Genomic DNA, 22,884 nt, shown 5'->3' with positions numbered 1-22,884 from the left:
AATATATTTTCTCAAAAATCTAATCTGACTGTGAAAATAAGAAATAATTGCACAATGGCACATTTCACTCAAAAATGAGCCTGGTTTAGCACAACAATTTTGTGAAAATAGAATCAAATTTGAATTTGAAAAAATATGAAAATGCTCAGATTCTGAACATTTTAAATCATGAATACTTTACATAAATTTACAACAGCAGCACACAATATGAAGAAAAACACGTGTGGTATTTTTACCCCTATGCAGTATTTGTGGATACTTCTGATTACATATGCAGATACCCACATTTGCACCCAATATTAATTTTTTTAAGCTAATGTGCATAAAAATATTAGGATTTGCACATGTAAATGGAGTCCAATTGAAAACATGGTGATTAGTATTTTCACACTATAGCATTTGTATTATGCCATTCACAGTGATATTTATTAAAGCTCTACAGCGGAAAGTCATATAATAAGAATAGATCATCTTGAATAAAAAGTGCGCTTTGAATTTTGCACACCAGGGGGAGATGCAGTCCATACAAAATGATGGTTTTCTGTTTTCAAAAAGTCAATGCAGTTAACGGACAAGTAGTGTTGAAAGAAAACTCATCTGTTGATCAAGCACTATGACTTTGAAATTAATAACATTACCAAAATTTTTAAAACAAGCAAGCAACACTTTAACAGTGGAAGCTATCAAAACCCTAACCCTTTTAAAGCAAATGAGCTAACTCATTCAAAATAGAGACAGTAAAACTGTTGTTTAAAATATGTGAAAGAATAGTGCTACTTACATGGATTGCATTGTAAAGCCTATATGCAAAATAGGAAGGTTTATCTCGAACACAGAGAACTAGGAGAGATATGTTATGGAGAAAAGGAGAAATATTAGAGACTTTCAGAAAACTGCATCAATGGTGTGTTTATGTGATCTTGAGGGTGCTTATTGGGTTGAAGTGAAACGAGTTGATACTGGTTGATAGAAACTTTCTCACATTGCACAGTTCATGGCTGTGGGTCAGGTTGCCCCTTCTATCTTAGAAAAAACCTGGGGTGCTCCTCAAAATGTTTACCTAACAATACTCATTCAATGGGAGGTGGCAGAATTTTCAATCCTATGGAATTGCCTGTTTAAAGTGCAGATTATAAAATTCTAATCTCAGGCCACCTGGAAGGAGCCTCTCTGTTTCTGTACTGGCTGTGGGCCTTCCCCCCAGCAGGCAGGGCAGCTTTACCTGTGGTTCATCTTAAGGATGCTGGTAGTTTAAGAACATGGTTTTATTTTTCAGTCATAATAATTTGCTATTTATTTATAAATTTTTTATGGTGTTCATCACCATACTATCTAAGTGCCTCAGAAACTTTAATGAATTTAGCCACATGACATCTTTGTGAGGTAGGGAAGTATTATTACCACCATGGGCGACTCATGAACCCCCCTTTGGGAAGCCTAGCCCCCTACCCCTCCTATTCCGCTGGAGGCCCTGCCCCAACTCCATTCCCTCCCCCCCCCCCGGCTCTCCATCCCTCCGCCAGAGCCAGAGGAGCCCCAACCCCCCCACTGCAACCAGATGGATCCTGGCTGGCCCACCTGAGCTGCTCCGAGCCGCAGCCTGCATGCCCAAGCCATCTCCAGCCCACCGGCCCAGGCGCCGGAACTGCCCCAAGCCCTGGTCGCCTGGGGGAGCTCTGAGCCCTGCCACGGCCTGGCCCCAGGGCCGTGGTGGGGAGCATTAACAGAGGTTTGGGGAAGGTTAGCATCCCCCAGCCTCCGTGATGCATTGCCCATGATTACCGTCATTTTACAGATGGGGAAACTGAGGCACGGAGAATTTAGGAGCTTGATCCTACACCACTGAAGACATGCAGTTTTGCCATTTGTTTCAGTGTGAGCAGAATCAGTGCCTAATGGACTTGCCCATGGTCACACAGGAAGTTTGTAGCAAAACCAGAAGCAGAATCCAGTTCTCCTCAGCCCTAATCCAGTGACCACATTTTAATTTTTAGCCTCAACCTACGATACAATTTAAATGCCCTTTCTTCTATATAGCCTTAGACTTGTTGGTTGATTTTCTTCCAAATGTTCAAAGTTTCTACACCATATATGAAAATTAACTAGTGGGGAAAATAGCACAAAAAGATTATATTTGTACCTTTTAATGGACCAGATGTACTATACTGTATATTTATTAAGAAGTTATCACTAGTGTAAAATAATCATTTTATTTTACCTATTGCTACCAGCAGTTCTTGAAAGAATCCATCGTAACATTCATTAATAGCATCTACTATATCTTGCCCAGAGATATTTTGGAACTCCTGAAAAACTTGAAAGAAATGAATATGTTTATTTATATTCTGTATTAAGAGTAGAAACTAGCTCCAGCCGTTTTGTTGCTGTTTACTTTTGACATGTCTATTACCCCAAAATGAAACTTAATCTAAAATGAGAGATTGGGACAGATTCTCAACCCAGTACTTGGAGCAAAGCAGCTGGAAAGCTGTCCTAAAAGGGCATCTGGCAATTTCTTAGCATGGGGGTGTGGGGTAGAGAATAGCATAGCCAGCTCTATACTAACACCTGCCCACATCCCCCATGAGGTGGATTGGGGTTAGGAGTATGTTCCTTCTTATCCTTGTTGATGTAATATCCCCCAGGAGAGCATTACAAGCTGAAGTAAATTAGTCCATCCTTTATGCTATAGAGCTGTCTGGAGAATGACAATTCCATTTTGAGATTTGTTTTCATTCCACACTAGAACAAAACGAAAACTTTTGGAACATTTTCTCAAAATGGAATTGTGTCTAAATGTCCATTCTTGGACTGAAAAGGTCAGGTTTTCGATTCATCTCACTCTCTCGCTACACATGAGCAACTGGGGAGTCCGCACTGACCTCAGAAGCCTTCCCATAGAAAATGTCAAAATTGACATGTTTCTGTAAAATGTATCAGCTTCAATGGAACACCATGTTGTGACAAAAATATGTTTCATTAAAATGTTTCCAACCAGCAGCTGTCACTTGTTTGGTTGGGTGTTTTTTTGGGGGTGGGGGGTGGAGGGTATTTGGCCCTCTCTGCCCCCCAAGACTGGGAAAAGTGGAACGGTGGCTTCAGTGCACTTTTGACTCCCCCCCACCAGATGAATTGAGTGTGAGCTCCAGGGGTGCTGGAACAATTTTTATAGTGGGGGTGCTGACCATGGAAACCATGCATTTGGTGTTTGTTATTACTACTTCAAGCCAGGGGGCGTGGGAGCACTCCCTAGTTCCAGCACCACTGGTGAGGTCAGTGCAGCTGAAGACTTAGCCCGTCACCTTAACTATCATTTCTGTGATGCATTTTTTTCACTATCTGTTCTACACGGGGTTCAGCTTTGTAGTCCTTGTACACCCAAAACTCCCATTAACTTCAGCTGGAGTTTTGGGAGCACAAAGAATGTAGGCTCAGGCTCCTGTTTCAGACTGCACTGGAATCTGAATATTGGTTTGTGAATTCAGCTTCTGTGTGCCTAGTTAAAATTATGCCTGTTGTCTCTGTAAGCTATATTTTCCCTTTCCATTATACATTAAAATACTGAGAAGTTGGATTCATAAGTGATGATAATTACCCATCCACAACTGCTGGTAACTCTTGTTGCACAAGATCATTTGTATCATGTTTTTGTGTTCCCCTGTTTTCTGCTGACATGCTTCCCATAGGACCTAAGGCATTAAAATAATAACAAGGTGCAAAAGATCATCAGTCCCAAACCCCTTTAAACAAGACTTTCAAACAGCTACATATTTGTTTTCTGTTATTTTTGAGAAACTGACAGCTGATTGTAATTACCATTGCATCCTGAACAGCCATAGCAGGATCTGCATACCCTTCCTCTCGGGTTCCCTGTAAAATGTTAAAACATTTTCCTCTGTAAGTTCTTCTAAAATGACTGCAAGAGAATGAGATGGTCTTTATATAATACTACTTCTCATTCACTGAGATATCCATTCCAGGATTTTACACAAGAATGGTGTGTGGTAGAGCTGGTCTATAGAGCCCTAAAATATTCTAGAGGTTACATCTGGAATTGCTATGGCATCTGTCCAAGGGCCATTCCCTTAGGGTGGAGGAATTCTAGAATCATGATGGGACTGATGACAGGAAGTAGTCATAAAGGTGGATACAGATGGGTTCCCTGTGGGACTACATTTTTAACTAATCCTTTTCTTACATAAAAGAAAAATTAGTGAATAACTAGATGACATTACCTGTTTATAAAGTTATTATAACATGTGGTTATGATGTGGAAAATAACTGTACAAATGGCATCTTTGTGTCTCCAGTTTATTTTTCATTGATATGTCCATATAACTTTGCTATTTTTTACAGGGAAAAAAACCACACACTTTTTTCTCACTGTCCAAACTGCAAGATCAGCCATATCAAATAGTGATCGATCTGCTTTACACTGCATGTTACCATCATCACCTGTAATTAATATTCAAGATTGAGAAGTTGCCTGACAAATTTGATGATGTATGAGTCAAAAGAGAATACAGTTTATTCTCCCGTAGCTCTTTTGGCTTTGCAGTTCTGTAAACCAAGCAGATATGATTTAGTTAATACACTAGGATCAGATTTATTTAGTTGTAACAAAAGAAAAGTCTTTTAGAATAACTCCTTTTAATCATAGTTACAGTGTAAGGATACAAATAAGCCCAGGTTGCAGGAGTCATAATTCCCAGACAGCACTTAATCATTGCCTTAATGATATGTTTTTGAAGCAATTTATTTTAGTTTGGCGTTGACAATCATTCTGCTACAAAAGTGAAAGTAAGGATTAAAATTATATATTGTCTGCCAACTTCTAGAATGACCAGTTTTCAACTGTTGCCTGGGAAATATGTTAATTCACATTTTAATTAAATTGTAAAGAATTTGCACAGAACAAAGAATGAAGTTCTTAATGACAAGATAAATTGCTTAAAGGAAATTATGCTGTAGTGACTTCCTGTGATTGAATATATGAAACTGGAAAAATATGACAAGTGGACAATAAAAACTGAGCAGCAGTGCTTTACATAAACAAAAAAACCCTACAGTTACATTTTTAAAGGATTATTCTTGCCTTATTTAATCAGGAGAATCCTAAAAACTGCATCAATATTCTTATTTTTAAATTCCAGAAAATGATGTTATTTTAATTCATATCCATGCCAAAACCTGGGGCAAAATAGATCAACTCTTCATGTCATATTAAAAGTCTGGATAATTATAATTCGATCCAAGTACATTACATTAATTAGGATGTAATAAGCCTTCCAGAAGCTTGCCTCTTCTGAAGGATTTTGCCACTACCCATTAATTGGTGGTGGTGGAGTGCGGGGGGGATACATATGCTTTTCCCTTATGGAAAAGTATTATAGGTCTCAGTATTGTAATTATGGCAATCAGATAGATTGCTGCTCCTGCAGAGAGCCCCATTGGCCCATATTATAAATGTCTGTGTGCTATCAATTGCAGGATCAAGGCCCCAGAATTTAATAGTAAACCAATACAATTTTTAGAAAATATTTTAAAAAAAGAAACCGTTGATACAGAATGACATCCTTTCTATAGGTTACATAGAAATAGGTAGAAAGAATCTAATTTTCTATTTTAATCTATAACATTGTCCAGTTTATTCTCCAAGACTATCCAAAAGAGAAAAAATAAAAAGGATAACATTTTAAATTAAGTGTCATCTGACTTTTCTACAATTGTTTTTATTAACATATATAAGGTAATATTCACACGCAGATAAAAACTTACAAAGAAGCACATTATGAAACAGTGCAGTTGGAGTTCTCCAGAGCTCTTTTTAGGCTCCAGAATCTGAGATGAGTAGCTGGTGGGATCCTGACTATTTGGTGATCCACAGTCAGCCTCTTTAGGGATATTTGTGGCAATGTGTTTTGACAATGAGGACTGCAGATTATAGGGCAGGATGTTTCGTATTTGTCCTGATTGTAAGAAAAAATTACCCTGGCTTTAATAAGGGTAAGAACGAAGATATTGTGCAATCTTTTTGGGGTGGCAAGGAGTTCATCACCAGGGAGAAAATCTGTTGAACATTAGAAGGAAAAAGTCTCTCTTTTGCAGAGCCTACATCTGGAACATAATATTTTTTCTCTCCTTGTCATCCACTCCTCATCTCATTTTGAACCTCATCAGAAACCATCCTTTTCAACCTTGAACTTATGTTTTGTATCTTTGCCATTCCTCCCTGCTAGAATATGTGCTGTTATTTATTGTTTAACTCTGCAGAGCATTTTGAGATAATGATCCAGTTCATCAGCTGGTATGAATTGGCCATATTCATCAGCTGGTATAAATTGGCATAGTTTAATTGGAGTTAATGAACCTATGCTGATTTACACCCATTGAGAATATTCCTCAAAGTTTGTATGAAAGATTCTGTACAAACAAGGCCCCCATTCTGCAAATACAGACATGAGTAGTGCCCTTTATTCTTGTATGTAAAATTACTCACATGCATGAATGTTGGCAGGATAAGGACCTAAAATTACATGGTATTGAATTAGGCCCTAATTTGGTAAAGTGTGTAAGCACTTTCCTATCCTTAAGAATGTGAGAAGTCACCTTGGCTTCATTGGGACTATTTATGTGCCTAAAATTGGGTAAAATGCTTAAGAATCATGCTGAATCAGTGCCTTAATCATTAAGACTTACTATGACTGAAAGTTCTTTGGAACAGGGGCCAGGCCTTCATATTTTTGTACAATCCCTAACAATCCTGATTGGGGTCTTTGTGCACTACCCTGATTTAAAAAAAAAGAAAGAAAAGAAAATGCATAGGTGTACACGCGTGTGCTCCACACCTTTCATTTCCTCACCCTGGTGTCCAACCCTGCCGTCGAGTGGTGGGATCTCCTACCACCATGGAGGGTGAGGAACTCTGGTGGGCCAGTCTGTATTCCACATTGGTCTTGTGGCCCGTGGGGGATATTAGTTGGCAGCGTGTTCACGGAGCCATGAGCATGGGCATGTAGTTGGTGCAGTTCACCTTTCTTGCCCCTTGTGTGGTATGAGGGAGACCCTGGTGCACATGTATCTTGAGTGTGCCAGGCTGCAGCCCCTTTTCCAGCTTCTCCTTAGGTTATGGCTGCACTGTTCACTGCACCTCCTGATTTACGCACACCCCAGCTGTGGCCCCACAAAGTCATGAGACCTCCTCATCAACCTCCTCCTGCCACTGGCCAAAGTGGCCATCCACCATACCAAGAGAAGGATGCTGGATGGGGAGGTGCTCTGTGACTGTGAGGCCTATTTTCACTCCTCCCTCAGATCACATATCCAAGCAGTGTTTCTCTGGGATGCATCCACTGGTTCCCTGGACACCACTGGGGAGCAGAGGATGCTGTCTGGGGTTCTCTGATCAGTGTCTCCTTCTGTCATAAATATAAAGGGAACAGTAAACCCCTTAAAAATCCCTCCTGGCCAGAGGAAAAATCCTCTCACCTGTAAAGGGTTAAGAAGCTAAAGGTAACCTCGCTGGCACCTGACCAAAATGACCAACGAGGAGACAAGATACTTTCAAAAGCTGGGAGGAGGGAGAAGAACAAAGGGTCTGTGTCTGTCTGTATGCTGCTTTTGCTGGGGACAGAACAGGAATGGAGTCTTAGAACTTTTAGTAAGTAATCTAGCTAGGTATGTGTTAGATTATGATTTCTTTAAATGGCTGAGAAAAGAGCTGTGCTGAATAGAATGACTATTCCTGTCTCTGTGTCTTTTTTGTAACTTAAGGTTTTGCCTAGAGGGATTCTCTATGTTTTGAATCTAATTACCCTGTAAGGTATCTACCATCCTGATTTTACAGAGGTGATTCCTTTACTTCTATTAAAAGTCTTCTTGTAAGAAAACTGAATGCTTTTTCATTGTTCTCAGATCCAAGGGTTTGGGTCTGTGGTCACCTATGCAAATTGGTGAGGATTTTTACCAAACCTTCCCCAGGAAGTGGGGTGCAAGGGTTGGGAGGATTTTTGGGGGAAAGATGTGTCCAAACTACGTTTCCCAGTAAACCCAGATAAAGTTTGGTGGTGGCAGTGGAAATCCAAGGGCAAAGGGTAAAATTAATTTGTACCTTGGGGAAGTTTTAACCTAAGCTGGTAAAAGTAAGCTTAGGAGGTTTTCATGTAGGTCCCCACATCTGTACCCTAGAGTTGAGAGTGGGGAAGGAACCTTGACACCTTCCTTGCTTTTGACCCTGTGACCGTCCCTTACGGTTGCCAAACCTCCAGAGGCCTAGAGTCTCCAGGAATCGGCATCAATCTCCCGGTGAGTTGAAAGCAATCCTGGAGATTGTAATAGGATATTTTAAGAAAATGACATTACGTCATGTTGGAAAAAAAATCTCCTGGAATAGCTTCAGTCAGAGTTGGCAGTCCTACCGTCACTCCCATTCCTGTTATTCATCAGTTGCCCCCTGACTTCAGTTGAGACCTGGGTTCAGTAGTTCCTCCTCTTAGGCTGGGGGAGGAGTCTTTAGATGAGGGCGGAACTTGCACCTACCCTCCCCCAGATTTTCAATAAGTACTCACTCCCTGCGCACTGTCACAGATGGTTTTATGATTAAAGCAACTGAATGCCACCCAGAAAAATTAGATATTCCCCTGCCTCTCCACATAGTTCCTATGTGGTACTGGCAAAGTCACATAAACCAAAATTTTCAAAGATGTCCAGGGCTTGATGGTACTCGCTAAATAATGCATGCAGCTACATGCTGAATAATCAGGATAAAGGGAAATACTGAGTGTTTATTAAATGAACACTGTGCATTCTGTGCCCTGAATGAGGAAGGGGTCATGTGGCAAAAAACCACAATAAGACTATATCATTATGCATATGCACAAGGGAGCCAAAATAAAATTTCTTAGGAAACCTTAATCCTGGTATTTCCTAATTTTTGGCTGGTTGACTTGTCAACCCTAGTGTTCTTTTAATGTAGAAGTTTTTTTGTTTTGTTTTTTGTCTGTTTTTTGTTTTTTTCATGTAATACTAATATAGAGTCAAATTTTCTGGTCCAGGTGCAACCATAAAAATGTGCAGTCGCCCATTCTGACTGCAGCTCTCCATTTGCCATGTGCAAACAGTCATTTGTGTACCTATTTGTAAAAACAAATGCAGGTACAAAGGTACATGTAGATTTCTGACAGTGCACCTGTTGCTTTTGACCCATATTGTGAAAGTTCCCAATTCAGTTTTCACGCTAAACATATTTAGATGTTTAAGATGTAATAATTCCTGAAATACAAACAAAATTAATTAGGGCACTAGCATGAAGGCATCTTCCCCCTCTGTGTCTTTTTGATAACAGTATTTACTGTCCCCATTTACTGTCCCCAGTATCTTCTGTCCCTTGCCTTATGGCACAACACTTTAGGGTTTGATTCTGTAAAGAGTTGATCACCAATTTTGAGCTGTTGACAGTCTCCTAATTTAGTGAGAATTGACCATATCTCAACAAAAAAGCCCTCAAGCACTTTACAGGATCAGGAAGTTTGTAAATAATATTGACAATCTTCCTGCATGAGGTACAACCACAGTGTAAACAGCATGTTGTGTGGCAGATTTCTTCAGCACAAAGAACATGTTTTTTTGAAAACAGAAGGAATATAAAGATCTGTTTAATAATTTCTTGCATAGTCAGTCCAGCTATTTCTCCATTTTTCTATGTGACATACAAACCGTAATATGGACAGTACACTCCATTAATGAAAAAAACAGAGCTTGTGAAAGAAAATCCCATTTGGATATGAAGATACTTTCTTTTCCGAGCATAGGGTCAGACGCTGGAATTTTCAGATTCTTGTTCAATAAAATACTCAATTGACTTGCATTCAAAAACCAAAGTGAAAGCAGATGAAAGAATTTAAATTCTAATCTTTCCCCTTTTTGCAGCTCCTTCAAAAATGTAGCTTTTCAACCATATTGAGCATGGATTAGTTTTAATTGTAGCCAATTTAAAATCTGAGGCTCCTTCAACAATATTAGAAGGTGATTCTGCATTTTAAAAAAATGTAGAACATATTTTGAGTTTGTACAGTACCTGAGCGAGGTTCATAAGTGTGTCTCTGAAGTGGCCTGAAGTCTCAGAATAAATGTCTTGTTGAAGATCATTGTTGTATTCTGGGGTGAAAACCACAACAAACTTGTGTTAAACGTGTAATTTGTAGAACGCACAAATATTCTCTGAATAATGTTAGTGAAGATTTACAAACAGCAATGAGTAACTAGAATAAAAGATATACTCAGTATATTGACATTTGCAAGTCTTTTAACACTTTTCATTCTGCAATGAGCAATAAATTGGCTTACTCATGTGGGGATAGATCTTCAAAAGGATTTTCACAAGAGTTTAAGCAGGTTAGGCACCTAATTCACTTAACCTGCTTATGCACTTTTGAAAATCCCATGAGGTGCCTATCTGCATTTTTAGGTGCCTAAACACCTAAGAAGATCAGGTCTCTGCTGCTAGCAAGAACCTCAGTGACTTTTTACCTAAACAGTGACTGTGGATTCAAGCCTAAAATGACAGTTACTGTAGAATTAGTGAGATAGTTATAAGATAGAGAACAAACAAACAAAACCCCTCCTTCTCTTTAAAGATTTAAAGAGTTTAATCTTCCTCCAAAAGTTATAATCCAAAAATATCAGTCTGTGGATGTTTCAACTGAGAGATGTTTCAAAGATCACAGAATCCTGAATGTCTAAAAATACTGAGATATTTTTATGATAATAAATAAAAATTTAAACTTGATTTATACATTTTGCTTCAGCCTTTGATGTACAATTATCCTGAAACAAGGAAAGAGGGAAAACAATTGGCTTTAAGAATTCATCTTTGGAAGTCTAGCTCTTTCAGTCATGCAACTATATCCAGAACACACTTAGTCAGAATTGGACCCTTGCAGGATATGCTACTGTATACTTAAATAAAATAAACAATACGCATTAAGTAGGCTTCTTTCATTTGGAAGATCTCCCCATTTGATCTTGAGGCTAGTATATCAATAAGACAGTTCTCTTCCATGTCTGCTCCCTGCAAGGAAAAAATAGCAAACAAGCAAGGTCATTACTAGTAGAGATAATGGCTTCCAATACAATTGTAATATTTGTCAAGGACTGTGAAAGAATGATAGTCTCTGTTTGAGGAATTCATGGTTTATTTTTATGGGTTATTTCCGTGTTAATAAGAGTACTGATTTCAGTCTTTTCAGGGTTACTGATTAGCTTTAGTGTAATTAGTATTAAAACTGAACCTCCAACACTAACACTTAAAGTTAAGCATGTGAAGTGTCCTATTGCTAAGGCAACATGGAGAGTGAGACAATGCCCTACCAAAGGGGAAAATGCACTGGGATGAATTTCATTCCTAGGGAGCAATAAAGCCCTTTTAAATATGTGGGGCTCTGTAAAGAATTAAATGCATATATCAAGCATGCTGTCCCTAATTGTGCTAGGGGTTTAGACAATTTGAAATGTATTTGAACATCAATAACATGCTGTGCTTCCAGTTTCTCTTTTTTGGAATTACTTAAAAGTATGTTTTGGAATGTTTACAACAGTACTTGATTTTTACATGAAATACTTCTTCATTACTGTCATACCATGTAGGATTGCAAATCATTACATTTCCCCACAAGGTTGTTGACTTCAGTTTGAGAGTTTGAATTCAGGTGAGTGGATGCTACATATACTACTTTTGATAGGTGCATACAGCTCTTGTTAATGACAATGAGAATTCTGCATTTAGAACAGGAGAAGAGTATGCCAGCAAGGCCTCAGTTCTGCAGAGTTATGTATATGCATTATTTTAAGCATCCGAGTAATCTCATTGACTCCACAATTAAGGTACAAGAGTGTAAAAAAAGCACAAACTTGATTCAAATGCAGAAAAATTCTAGATTTGCCAATCCTGGTCAATAGTGATAAAAATAGTACTTCTGAAGCTACTAATGGGCTATAATAATCTCACTGCTAATCATCATTTTAAAAATATACCAGTAGCTCTAAATGTGCCTTGATATCAACTGTTAAAAAAATGACAAAGTTGGTGCTCATTTTATTTGCTGGCAATGACTGCTTAATACAATAAAATAGTTCCTAGCCTTGAAAATGGGAATGAAATTAAAATGTTAAAGGATAGTCACTGATTTATAAAAGAGTAAGGTAGGTATTAGGGTGCAGATCATGCAAACACTTAGCCCTATGCACGTGTGTAGTCTCATGAGAAAGATTCAATGGGACTACTCATATGAGCATATCTAAGAACATGTGTAAGCGTTTGCCGGATCAGGGCCTTACTTTTCAGTTAAGAAACCATACTGTAGAAATATGTTATTTTCTTCAGTTATCTGTTTATATTTATCTGTTAAATGATTGCTGTATTTTTAAGGCTAGATTATTTATATTGCCTTTAATATATAAATACATGTAAATTGTATAGTAATGAATATTTCTTCTCTCCCACTAAACTGAGAAATGCCTTTTTAACAGTTTATCATTCAGTTATATGTCAAAGAATCTATGAAACAGATGTGAATTGTTGTAATCACTGCCTATAAGTAATTGTCTAAGTATTTTTGAGTTAGACAAGCACCTTCATAGCATGCCAGAGCTCATGGGCATCATAGGATGCAGGTGGATACATCAGGCCAACCATAATGTCTTTGAAGTGATGAGAGAGATTCTCTTTCAGGTCCATAATCAAATCCTTGGAAAAAAGATAATCAGGATTATTGCGGTACTCTTGCTGTGCAGTGGAATATTAATAACTGAAAGCATTAAAAATAAAATCTAGCAATTATTTTTGTGATATAATAAAAAGATGAGCCCTGCAGGTTGGATTGTGGCTACAGTTAAGTAACAAAAACTCTTCTCAAAGCTGTGCATATCCTTGTTGATAATATGGGCAAGACTACTGTACATCAAGAAAGAAAAAGAACACAGCAATGTTGGTTAATTAGAACATAGGTGAAAAAACCCCTAATGTTTAGAAATGGAAAAGACTGACACTGGTAAGAAAAGACATTTGGGGCCAAATTTTTGAAAGGGTCTTCAGTCTGCTTTGACACATTCTCCCTCAACTTGTGTATGCAAATCTTTATGAACCCAGACCCTTAGATGTGTCTATGGAAACAGCCTTTGCGGGAAGTCACCACAGCTATATTTTATGGGTTGTACTCAACTATATTTGTAAGTAGGTTTGTAATGTAGAGCTGGACAGAAAACAGTTTTCCCAGCTGGTAAAACTTGTCAAGATTTTGAGAATGGACTCATTCCACATCTGGATGAAACCAAGACCTTTTTGAAGTTATTCATGAAAAAAAAAATAAAATAGGCGACTCTAGGCTGGTGATTATGGCACTTGCCTGGAATGATCTGAATCAGGCAGAGGGAGACTTGAATGTGAGTTTTTGTAACCTAGGTACCCTAACCACCAGACTATTGGCTAGTCTGCTTACCCACTCTTTCAATCTCTTTTGCTGGAGTGCTTCTGGAGTGCATACAAAATTAACTCTTCATTTGAGCAGGGACTTGAACCTCCATCTCTGGTTAGTGGCCTAGCCACTAAGTTATAGTCAGTCACTCTCTCAAGCAATAGTTCATTATTTATACAAAATGTAACAGCTTCAGCAAGCAAAACGGAGCAAGAGACACAGTGATTTGGAGCAAGGACTCTGTTACATAGGCCAGAGGCATGCTGTAACCACAGGACTATAATCTCTCTTAGTCCTGTTCCTCCCTGACATTCCATCCTGGACCTGAGGAACTTTTCTTGACAAAAATTTGTTGAACCTAACCCCTTCCTACAAAACATTTCTGTTTTGACAAATCAGCATTTTTGGATTGAAATAAACCTTTCAGCCCAAAATTCCTCTAGTCATATGTCAGGGAGAAGAGTTGGAGTTTAGTCAGGAATCTAAAATGGCAAAGAAGCTGTCCCTGATGAGAGGGGCAACATGAGGGAAGGTTTTATCTTTGCTTATCTTTCCCTATTTTCCAGCACCCTTCCTCTGCTATACTTTGTGAATACTAGACTTATTTAGTGAATGTGCCCATTTGCATTTATCACATTTGCTGGACTTTTGTCTCTTGGATACCAGTACTTGATTCCTGTTAAGGTTAATGAGACTTATGGGTAAGTGCTAAGTAGCGAATGTCCCCCTAGTTGTTTTTAACAGTGAACATGGAGCTGTAATATACATGGGAAAATAAAAACATTGCTGCATATTGTGACATATCACATAGTTATACTTCTTGGGGCAGATCCTCAGCTGAGAATCTTCCCCCTGGAAACTACATACTGCTTCTTCCTCACTACTAAAGGATTCTCTTCATAGACTCTTTCTTTGGGGTATAGGAGATTTCTAGGGACTTTTCCCCCCAGTGTTATTCACTCCCAGACAATGAGAAATCTTGTTATTGGCAGTTAGTGTATGTCTCTCCCTTTTTGTTTTTTATTTTAACTGAATTCAGGACTTGTGAAAGGTACTGGATTAACAAAACTAGTATGATGGCACTGGAAGCTTCTCCACAGCCCCATATGCATGCCTCTGCACTGATCTATAATGTGCTTATTGAGGGGATGAGAATGTCCATGCTCACTCACTCCTTACCTGTTTGAGGCTTTCAACTCTTAAGACTGCCAAAAAGCTTGTCACTTGCAGTAGTGATGTGTTATTGTGTGGATACCTATTCACTTATTTCCTATACACTACTAAGCAGGCATCAGGACCCAGATCCACAAAGGACCCAGATTCTTAGCATCACACTGTCTAACTTTTAAGTACCTCTAAATCACTGTAAATTCCGGGTTAGATGCCTACACTCCCTACAGAATGCATGGAGAGAGATAGGCACCTGGAATATGATCCACAAAAGCCAGCATGCTAGGGAGGGAGCTGACAAAACTAGCCAACAGCAGCTGCTTGAGGAGAGGGGTGCCTAAGTCCTGCCACTCTCCCAGAGTTAGGCGTCTATGTCTGAGCTGCAGGGAGGAACCTATCTCTGCATTCGATACACAACTGGGAACCCATTTCCTGGAGCATGTTGGTTTAGATACCTGAGCTATTTCTTATGAGATTGGCTTATGTGCTTGCCTAGCTCCATACTAAATGGGATGAAGAGGAGATGGACTCCCTTTTAAACACTAACCGGGGGTTAGGGTACTTATATGGGAGAACCCTAGTTCAGTTCTCCCTCTCCCCATCTGAAGAGGAAAAGGGATTTGAAGAAGGGTTCTCCACTATTCAGGTGGGTGCCTGAACCACTAGACTATGGCATATGGGAAATGACTGCCGAGGAGGAAGTACTGCAGAAAGGGATCTGGGGGTCATAGTGGACCACAAGCTAAATATGAGTCAAATGTGTGACGTTGTTGCAAAAAAAGTGAACAACATTCTGGGATGTATTAGCAGGAGTGTTGTAAGCAAGACATGAAAAGTAATTCTTCCGTTCTACTCCGCGCTGATTAAGCCTCAACTGGAGTATTGTGTCCAGTTCTGGGAGCCACATTTCAGGAAGGATGCAGAAAAATTGGAGAGAGCCCAGAGAAGAGTGACAAAAATGATGAAAGGTCTAGAAAACATGACCTATTAGGGAAGATTGAAAAAACTGGATTAGTTGAGTCTGGAAAAGAGAAGACTGAGAGGGGAATACGATAACAGTTTTCAAGTATGTAAAAGGTGGTTACAAGGAGGAGGGAGAAAAATTGTTTTTCTTAACCTCTGAGGATAGGACAAGAAGCAATGGGCCTAAATTGCAGCAAGGGAAGTTTAGGTTGGACATTAGGAAAAACTTCCTGTCAGGGTGCTTAAGCACTGGAATAAGTTGCCTAGGAAGGTTGTGGAATCTCCATCGTTGAAGATTTTTAAGAACAGGTTAGACAAATACCTTTCAGGAATGGTCTAGATAATACTTAGTCCTGCCATGAGTGAAAGGGACTAGACTTGATGACTCTTGCGGTCCCTTCCAGTCCTACAATTCTATTATTGGGGGGTGGGGGGAAGAGGGTATATTTCAATCTCTCTTGTTGAAGCCATTCCACTTTGTACTAAATAATTAAGTATTAAGTAGATGAGAGAGAGTGAGAATAACTCTATAGTCCAGTGATTAGGGCACTCACATGTGAGGTGGAAAACACCTGTTAAAATTCCTTTCCCTCAGGCAGAGGGGGAAATCAACTGGGGTCTCCCACATAGACGCCATCTCTGTGGGTGCTCCGGGGCTGGAGTACCCATGGGAAAAATTGGTGGGTGCAGAGCACCCACCGGCAGGTCCCCGCCCCGCCCCAGGTCACCTCCGCCTCTGCTCTGCCTCCTCTCCTGAGCGCGCTGTCGCATCCTGCTTCTCCCCCCTCCTTCCCAGCGCTTGCGCCGCAAAACAGCTGTTTCGTACAGCAAGTCTGGGAGGGAGGGAGGGCGAAGGAGAAGGAAAGCGGCGCACCTGGGGAAGAGGCTGGGCCTGGGTGGGGATTTGGGGAGGGATCCAACAGGGGCATCGTCGTGGCGGGGCCGGGGGGGGAGGGCACAAGCACCCACCGGCGCCAACAAAAGTTGGCACCTGTGATCTCCCACATCCCAGGTGAGTGTCCTAAGCACTGGGCTAAAGTTTATAAGGGAGGATGTTAACTCCTCCTCCACCCAGCTCTTTGGTGTGGAGAGAGCCCGATTCAGAGCACAGCTACTGGATCAGGCTTTGCAGGTGAGATGGGCAGGAGACCATCTATCTTTGCCTAGCTTGAGGCATGAGATAAGCCAGGGTGCCTGCCTGTGGCAGAAGATTAGGCATATAGTGAGTTTTTTACTGTGGAAATGTAGGCAGTGAGCTTTGGCTCCAACTGAGTGAGGGTTCTGTGGATTGCAGTGGTGCCTTAATCTTGAAATCAATGGAAGTTAGGAGCCTAAATACCTCTGAGGACCTGGGCCCAGATTCCTACTGACCTGAAGTTGTATTTAAATCAGTGATCAAATGGACTCCAATCCCATAAACCAGTCAGTCCCCCCACCTCCCCCATATATATCTTCTTTCAGTTCAAAGATAGAGACTTTGCTTTTGATGGACTGAACCAAAACTACTAAGGGTGTTTCTTCCAATGCAACTTGTCTTAAACACTTTTTTGTGTATTGGTGAAGATTTTTCATTACCAAGAGATCCATGGGGATGGTGGAAAAACTATAACTGAAAATAACAACATAGTTAATGTAAAAACCTCTCTATCTCTCAGAAGGAGAATAATTAAAGATAACCACAGGATTTCTGAGTATAATTAATTTAGTAAACAGAGTAGCAATGAGGAAGGAGACATACAAATTAAAAAATGAATTTATGATGAAGAAACAATATGTAATCTTCCCTGAATGTGCATTAGATACATTTGACAACTACTAAATCACACACAGAATTGAAATTAATTCATTAAGACATTTTACTGCTGACAGCATGCCTGTGGGAATATGGATTAATAATACAAATGGAGACCAATTAAAAATTACCCCCTGCAATCAGAACTAGGGTAGAATGAAAAGAAGTAGTGAAAAATAAGAAAAGACAAATTTAAGTTGTCATTATTAAAAATTGCCAATTGTCTCTCTGATAAATCCTTAAAGGATAATTGTAAGAAGGAATCTCTAAGTATCTGGATATGTCTGAATCACCCAGCTAGTTCAGAAGGTTTAACTTCAGCATTTGCTTTTATCCATTTCTGCCTTTCATTTGCCCCATTTCCAGTTTGTAATTCATGTTAGTGTCAATATGAACAGGATCCTATTGGAAGCACAATAGCTACCAGATTAAAAATTGATCTAGAGAGAGGTCTAAACATGTGAAGTTGATATGAGTGTCTACACAGTGGACTGTTCGATGAATTAAAAAAAAATCAAAACAAAATATTAAAGCTGAACATGTCCCATGAGAGAGAGCTATAAACCAGAGAAATGGGATAGGGATGAGGAAGAGAGAGGGAGGATGTGGAGAAGTGGCAGACCCTTAGCATTTTTGCCTGCTCCTTCAACCAAATAGTAACTAATTACTGACCCCCATTTCCACATCACTTTACATAGGGTTGGCATAAAGACTTTAGGGAAGGTTAGCAAAATGCACCCAATAATTGACTAATTTAACTTAATTTGTGTATCGTTAGACTCTTCTCTACCCCACACATTCTGCTTGTTCCTTTTAACATTAGCAACTTGTTTACATTGAAAAAAGGGCTAAAAACTTTCTTTAAAAATGAAAGCAGAGATTCTCCTTTACATTTCCAGTTCCTCCTTATCATGAGACCTGCAGCCATCAACGTTACAGGGCCAAGAGGCTATTCCTGGGAGGTGGGAAAAGGAGGATGAATTTAAGGTAAAATTGACCTAGAGGAATCTATTCTTTGTTCTGTTATTTGTTGTTTGTTTCAGGATTTTAAAATGGAAATCCAAACTGTTGAATTAAATAGACATAACAGGAGTTATCCTCCATTAATACAGAATATCTCAAACCACATTATGTGAAGTCCCATCCCCTAAAAAGGAACTGGCAATTCTTTCTGGAAATAATATAGATTTATATCCCAGTTACCCATAGGTTCAGTAATTTAAAATATCATTTACTTTTTAATTTTATTATAATGATAGCTCCAGTTGCAGGTAATATTCCAGAAAAATATCAGAGGAGGACTTGATGAAAAGAAGTGCTGTGTACAGGGTTTCTGCTGTGGACTGTACACACACCTGAGATGAGATTAGCTTGATTAGATAAACTCAGTTTCTTAACAAAATACAATTAAAAGTTGTTACAGTGCCTATAACGAACACTATTTGATCTTTTAAAACTGTTGACTCAATCCCAAATAATAATTGGTACGGCAGAAATCACTAAACCTCAGTTACCAACTATTTCCACACACACTGTCTGAGATTACCACAGTTTTCACTACACTTAATGAAGGAAGTTATGGTAACTGTGAAGTAAGTGTTTGCAAAAGCTAACTCTTTAATGGCAACTACTACAGTTACATTAGAGAGGAAGGATGATATAGTGGTTAGGGATACAGCCTACAATTGGGGAGACCTAGGTTCTGCCACTGATTTCCTGTGTGACTTTGTGTAAGTGTCTGTGTCTCTATTCCCTTTTGGTAAAGGGGGATAACGACACTACCTACTTTACAGGAGTGTTGTGAAGATGGATAAATTAAAGACTGAGGTATTCAGGTATAGTGATAGGAGGCATAAAAGTAGTTAAGATATCTAGGTAATAGAATTCACTTATGTACATACTGATGTTCTAGTGATTTCAATTAAATGGAAGTAGAACAACAGAAGTTGGAAGGTGAGATGAGCTATGGCTTATTTTTGTGTTATAAATCAAAATGAATAAACTACAACTCTTTCTTTACCTTTGTTTAAAGACATAATAATCCAGACAAAATCATCAGCCCACTCCCTGCAAACCAGAAAATAACCAACTAAACATGAACATGAAGTTCAAAAAGTTCTCCCCTCTACCCATAAATACCAGCTCTCCTTCTGACCCTCCATCCCTTCATTATCTCAGAAAACAGGCGGGCTTTATAAAAATCAACAAACTTGGGCAATTTTGGATCAGGGAGGGAATCAATTCAATAGTTAAGGTCTGTTTATGGAGAACACCCTCCCAGCTGAGAAGCTCCACTGTAAGTATCAAGACACTTCTCAAGGAGAATCTCTTTTCTCAGGGTTGTGGTGAGCTGGTAGATTGAGGGGGACTGGGTGATCCAGAGTTCAGGGAAATTGGATTTAACTCAAGCTATTGGCCTAATTTTTATTATGACTGAGGAAAATCTGGTCAGTTTAATCACAGGATTTTTCATTAGTTGTGTATTTTTTGTATATAATAAGAAAATCTGACGCTTGCATTGCCCTTTGTATCTTTGTAGAGTTCAATGCACTTCACAAAGAAAGTCAGTATCATTATCCCCATTTTACAGATGGGGAAACTGAGGCACAGACTGACAACATGGCTTGCCCAAAGGCACCCAGCAGATCAGTTATAGGGCTGGGCATAGAATCCAGGTCACCGCTCTAGCCACTAGGCAATATTGCCTCCTTTGACATGTATAAGATATGCTAATGTTCATGGTAGGTGCTTTTAATAAATTTAAATAGAATATTTAAAAAATAGAATCTGATCAGAAGACAAAAGCTACCCAAGCTTCTGTCCTCTCATATTTGAAAAGCATATGTGTGTTTGTGTGTGTGTGTATTTCAGTATAAAATTGGTGATGGTGTATTATCACAAAAATTGTACCACATCACTTCTGGATGTGAGCAGATCTGATCTCATACAAGTTTTGAAGCATCTTACAAACATTATTTACATATCACCATATCTCTATCAGCTAACTTATTTCCTATGTACCAGTGGGTACTCAGTGGCACAGAGAATTTAAGTAAAATGCCTAAAGTCACACATTGTAATCAGGAGAACAAACTATATTTGAGAAACTGGGGTGAGGGGAAGATAGAGGTATTTCTAAAGAATGTATGTAAGATCAGTAGAGGAACATGGAAAGTTTCTTCTCCCACAGTTCACTCACTACCTCGTTTCCTTCTTAGTTCTTTATGTCTAAACAGATGTTTAACTTCCACTGTCACATAAATGATAAATGACAGTCTAAAACCTGCAGAGGTATTGATAGTCATATAAATGAAGTAGTTGTCTGTCAATCAGGTGGCGATACAGCTTCATGCCAGAGATTGGGTTCCAGAAAATGACCTGATGAAAAGGCCAACAGCAATAAGTACAGGAGAGTTATAAATGTGGACATATGCAAAACGATGTCATCATACCCTGCCATACATTTCCCTGTAAGCCTCTGCAATCATAAGTCTTTGTGCATTGCAACGCTGTGTTAGAATATCAATCACCATGTCCTTTTCACAACCTGGAAAGGAAACAAGACCAAATGCTTAAATTAAACTTTTACTTATATTTATCATTGTTTGGTGAGTGTAAGTAAGATACCATGTTTTGTTCAAATGCATTAAACACATTTCTTGCAGAAAAAACTCAACGGATTAATATCAGATTGGTATTTACAAACATCAAAAATATTTATCATGCTTATGTACCTTTCACTTGCTGGTGTACTACTGACAAATAGTCAAGAAATCTGTATTATCATCAGATGCATTACCATACGCTCAAGGGGAATGGACTTGAAAACATCAGTAAAATTGGATTAAAGCTTTCATCAAATAAGAACTAGGCATTCAGGTAGAATTTATAGCTAGGACTGGAAGGTTGAGTTTGGATGTGACAATGCTCATTAAATTGTCATTTTCGAGTTATTGATTTCCAGTAATGGAATGGCCATTCACAGAGGGACCATTGGTTGTAAAATTGCTGAATAAGGTGCTCAGTTAGATGGTGTAAAATAAAATGTTGAAGGATTATTTATTAATACTGGTTTCTGAATGATGCATTAGGACCAAGGGTTACTTTGTGGAAGAACGTTATCTATGATCATTAGTTTGTAACTGGTGATTAGAGCTACCTGCTAAATTTATGCAATCAGTGTATGACTGCTAAAACTCAAAAGAAGATAGAAAATAATTCACAATTAATTCACTTATTTTGCTTTTACCTCCCAAAAGAGAACTCCTGATGATTTGATATGACTTGGTTTTTTAATGACATTTCCAGACAAATTCTTTCCTGGTGGAGCTCAATTGATTTTAGTGGAGATAGGCCAAATTCATCTGTTGTTTCTTATATTTATATAAGACCTGCAGGAACTGTTGCTGCTGAAAACATGAAAAAATGTTTTTTCCTGTGTAAAAAGAAACACAATACTATGTTCTTGTTTCTTCTTTTTACATGGGAAAAATTATTGTTTTAAGCAGCAGTTATTAAACCAAACCTTTACTATTAATAATCTTGTCTGTGGTGTGGGGTCAGACACTGAGTGGGAGCATAAATAGTTTGGGAATTACTGAAGGTCATTTCAGAGAGGCTACATTGCAGAACCATTTCAACAGAAATCACAGATTATCTGCTGTGGAGCAAAATGTTTCTCCTGATTTGCATTGTAGACTTAGTCTTAGGATTTTAATTGCATCCATTTATGGAATGTGATGTTTTCAATGCTGATGATGCTTGATCAAGCCTCACAACTTTTAACTGAGCACTGAAATGAGTCTGACACAGCAATGAAAGAGAAGCCTTGGAAAATGAATAGAACATCCATTTGAAAAGCTTATGAATACAATAGTGGCACACTTTTGTGTATCGACCGACTTCTCTGCTGCACCCAGAATCTGCTAGGCATAACAGAAAAGAGTCATTTGTAACTCCCTGATCGTGAGGCTGGTGCTACACTGATCCCAGTCCCAGAATTCTTCTGAGCCAACTTAAGGCCCTATTAAGAAAAACACCTATTAGATGTTTAATTTTCAGACATTGTGTCCTGTTAACTTCACTAGGACTACTCATGTGCCTAATGGTAAGCACATGTTTCAATACTTTGCTAAACTGATGTCTTAAATTCCACTGGCTAGTAAAGGCTTCCCTGCACAGGAGTGCTGTGCCACCTAGGGATTGGTGGATTACAGTAACCATCCAGCCAGGCATCCTCCTGGCCAGGCTGGGAAAGGAATATCATACACAAATTCCTCACCAGCTGAGGACTCCCCACATGTGGAAAGTCCAATTTATGGGGCCAGGATGTATCAGGAATAATTCCAGGGCAGCCAATGGAATTATATAAGAAAAAAATGTGAGAACTGGGGACATATGTAGCTCTTGCCCAATGTTTCTCGGTTACTCTTCAGTCACTTTGAGCAATATTTTCATTAATATGTAGTCAGTATGACTGCTAAAACTCAA

General features: G+C 39.0%; 1 protein-coding gene across 1 annotated transcript in view; it reads right to left on the bottom strand.

Moving 5' to 3' along the window:
- Positions 1–22,884, bottom strand: part of ANXA10 (annexin A10) — a 124,185-nt gene that overhangs the window by 4,228 nt on the left and 97,073 nt on the right. The window contains exons 5-12 of the mRNA XM_048847234.2: positions 20,847–20,941; positions 12,629–12,742; positions 10,978–11,068; positions 10,076–10,155; positions 3,817–3,870; positions 3,596–3,689; positions 2,219–2,314; positions 782–840 (exon numbers count right to left, since the gene is read on the bottom strand). Coding sequence (XP_048703191.2) covers positions 782–840; positions 2,219–2,314; positions 3,596–3,689; positions 3,817–3,870; positions 10,076–10,155; positions 10,978–11,068; positions 12,629–12,742; positions 20,847–20,941 — 683 coding nt within the window. The remainder of the gene's footprint in view (positions 1–781; positions 841–2,218; positions 2,315–3,595; positions 3,690–3,816; positions 3,871–10,075; positions 10,156–10,977; positions 11,069–12,628; positions 12,743–20,846; positions 20,942–22,884) is intronic.

This window comes from Caretta caretta, chromosome 4 (assembly GCF_965140235.1).
Source record: "Caretta caretta isolate rCarCar2 chromosome 4, rCarCar1.hap1, whole genome shotgun sequence".
Classification (NCBI taxonomy): Eukaryota; Metazoa; Chordata; order Testudines; family Cheloniidae; genus Caretta; species Caretta caretta.
The sequence above is the reverse complement of the archived record's forward strand: the minus strand, read 5'-3'. Positions and strand labels throughout refer to the sequence as shown.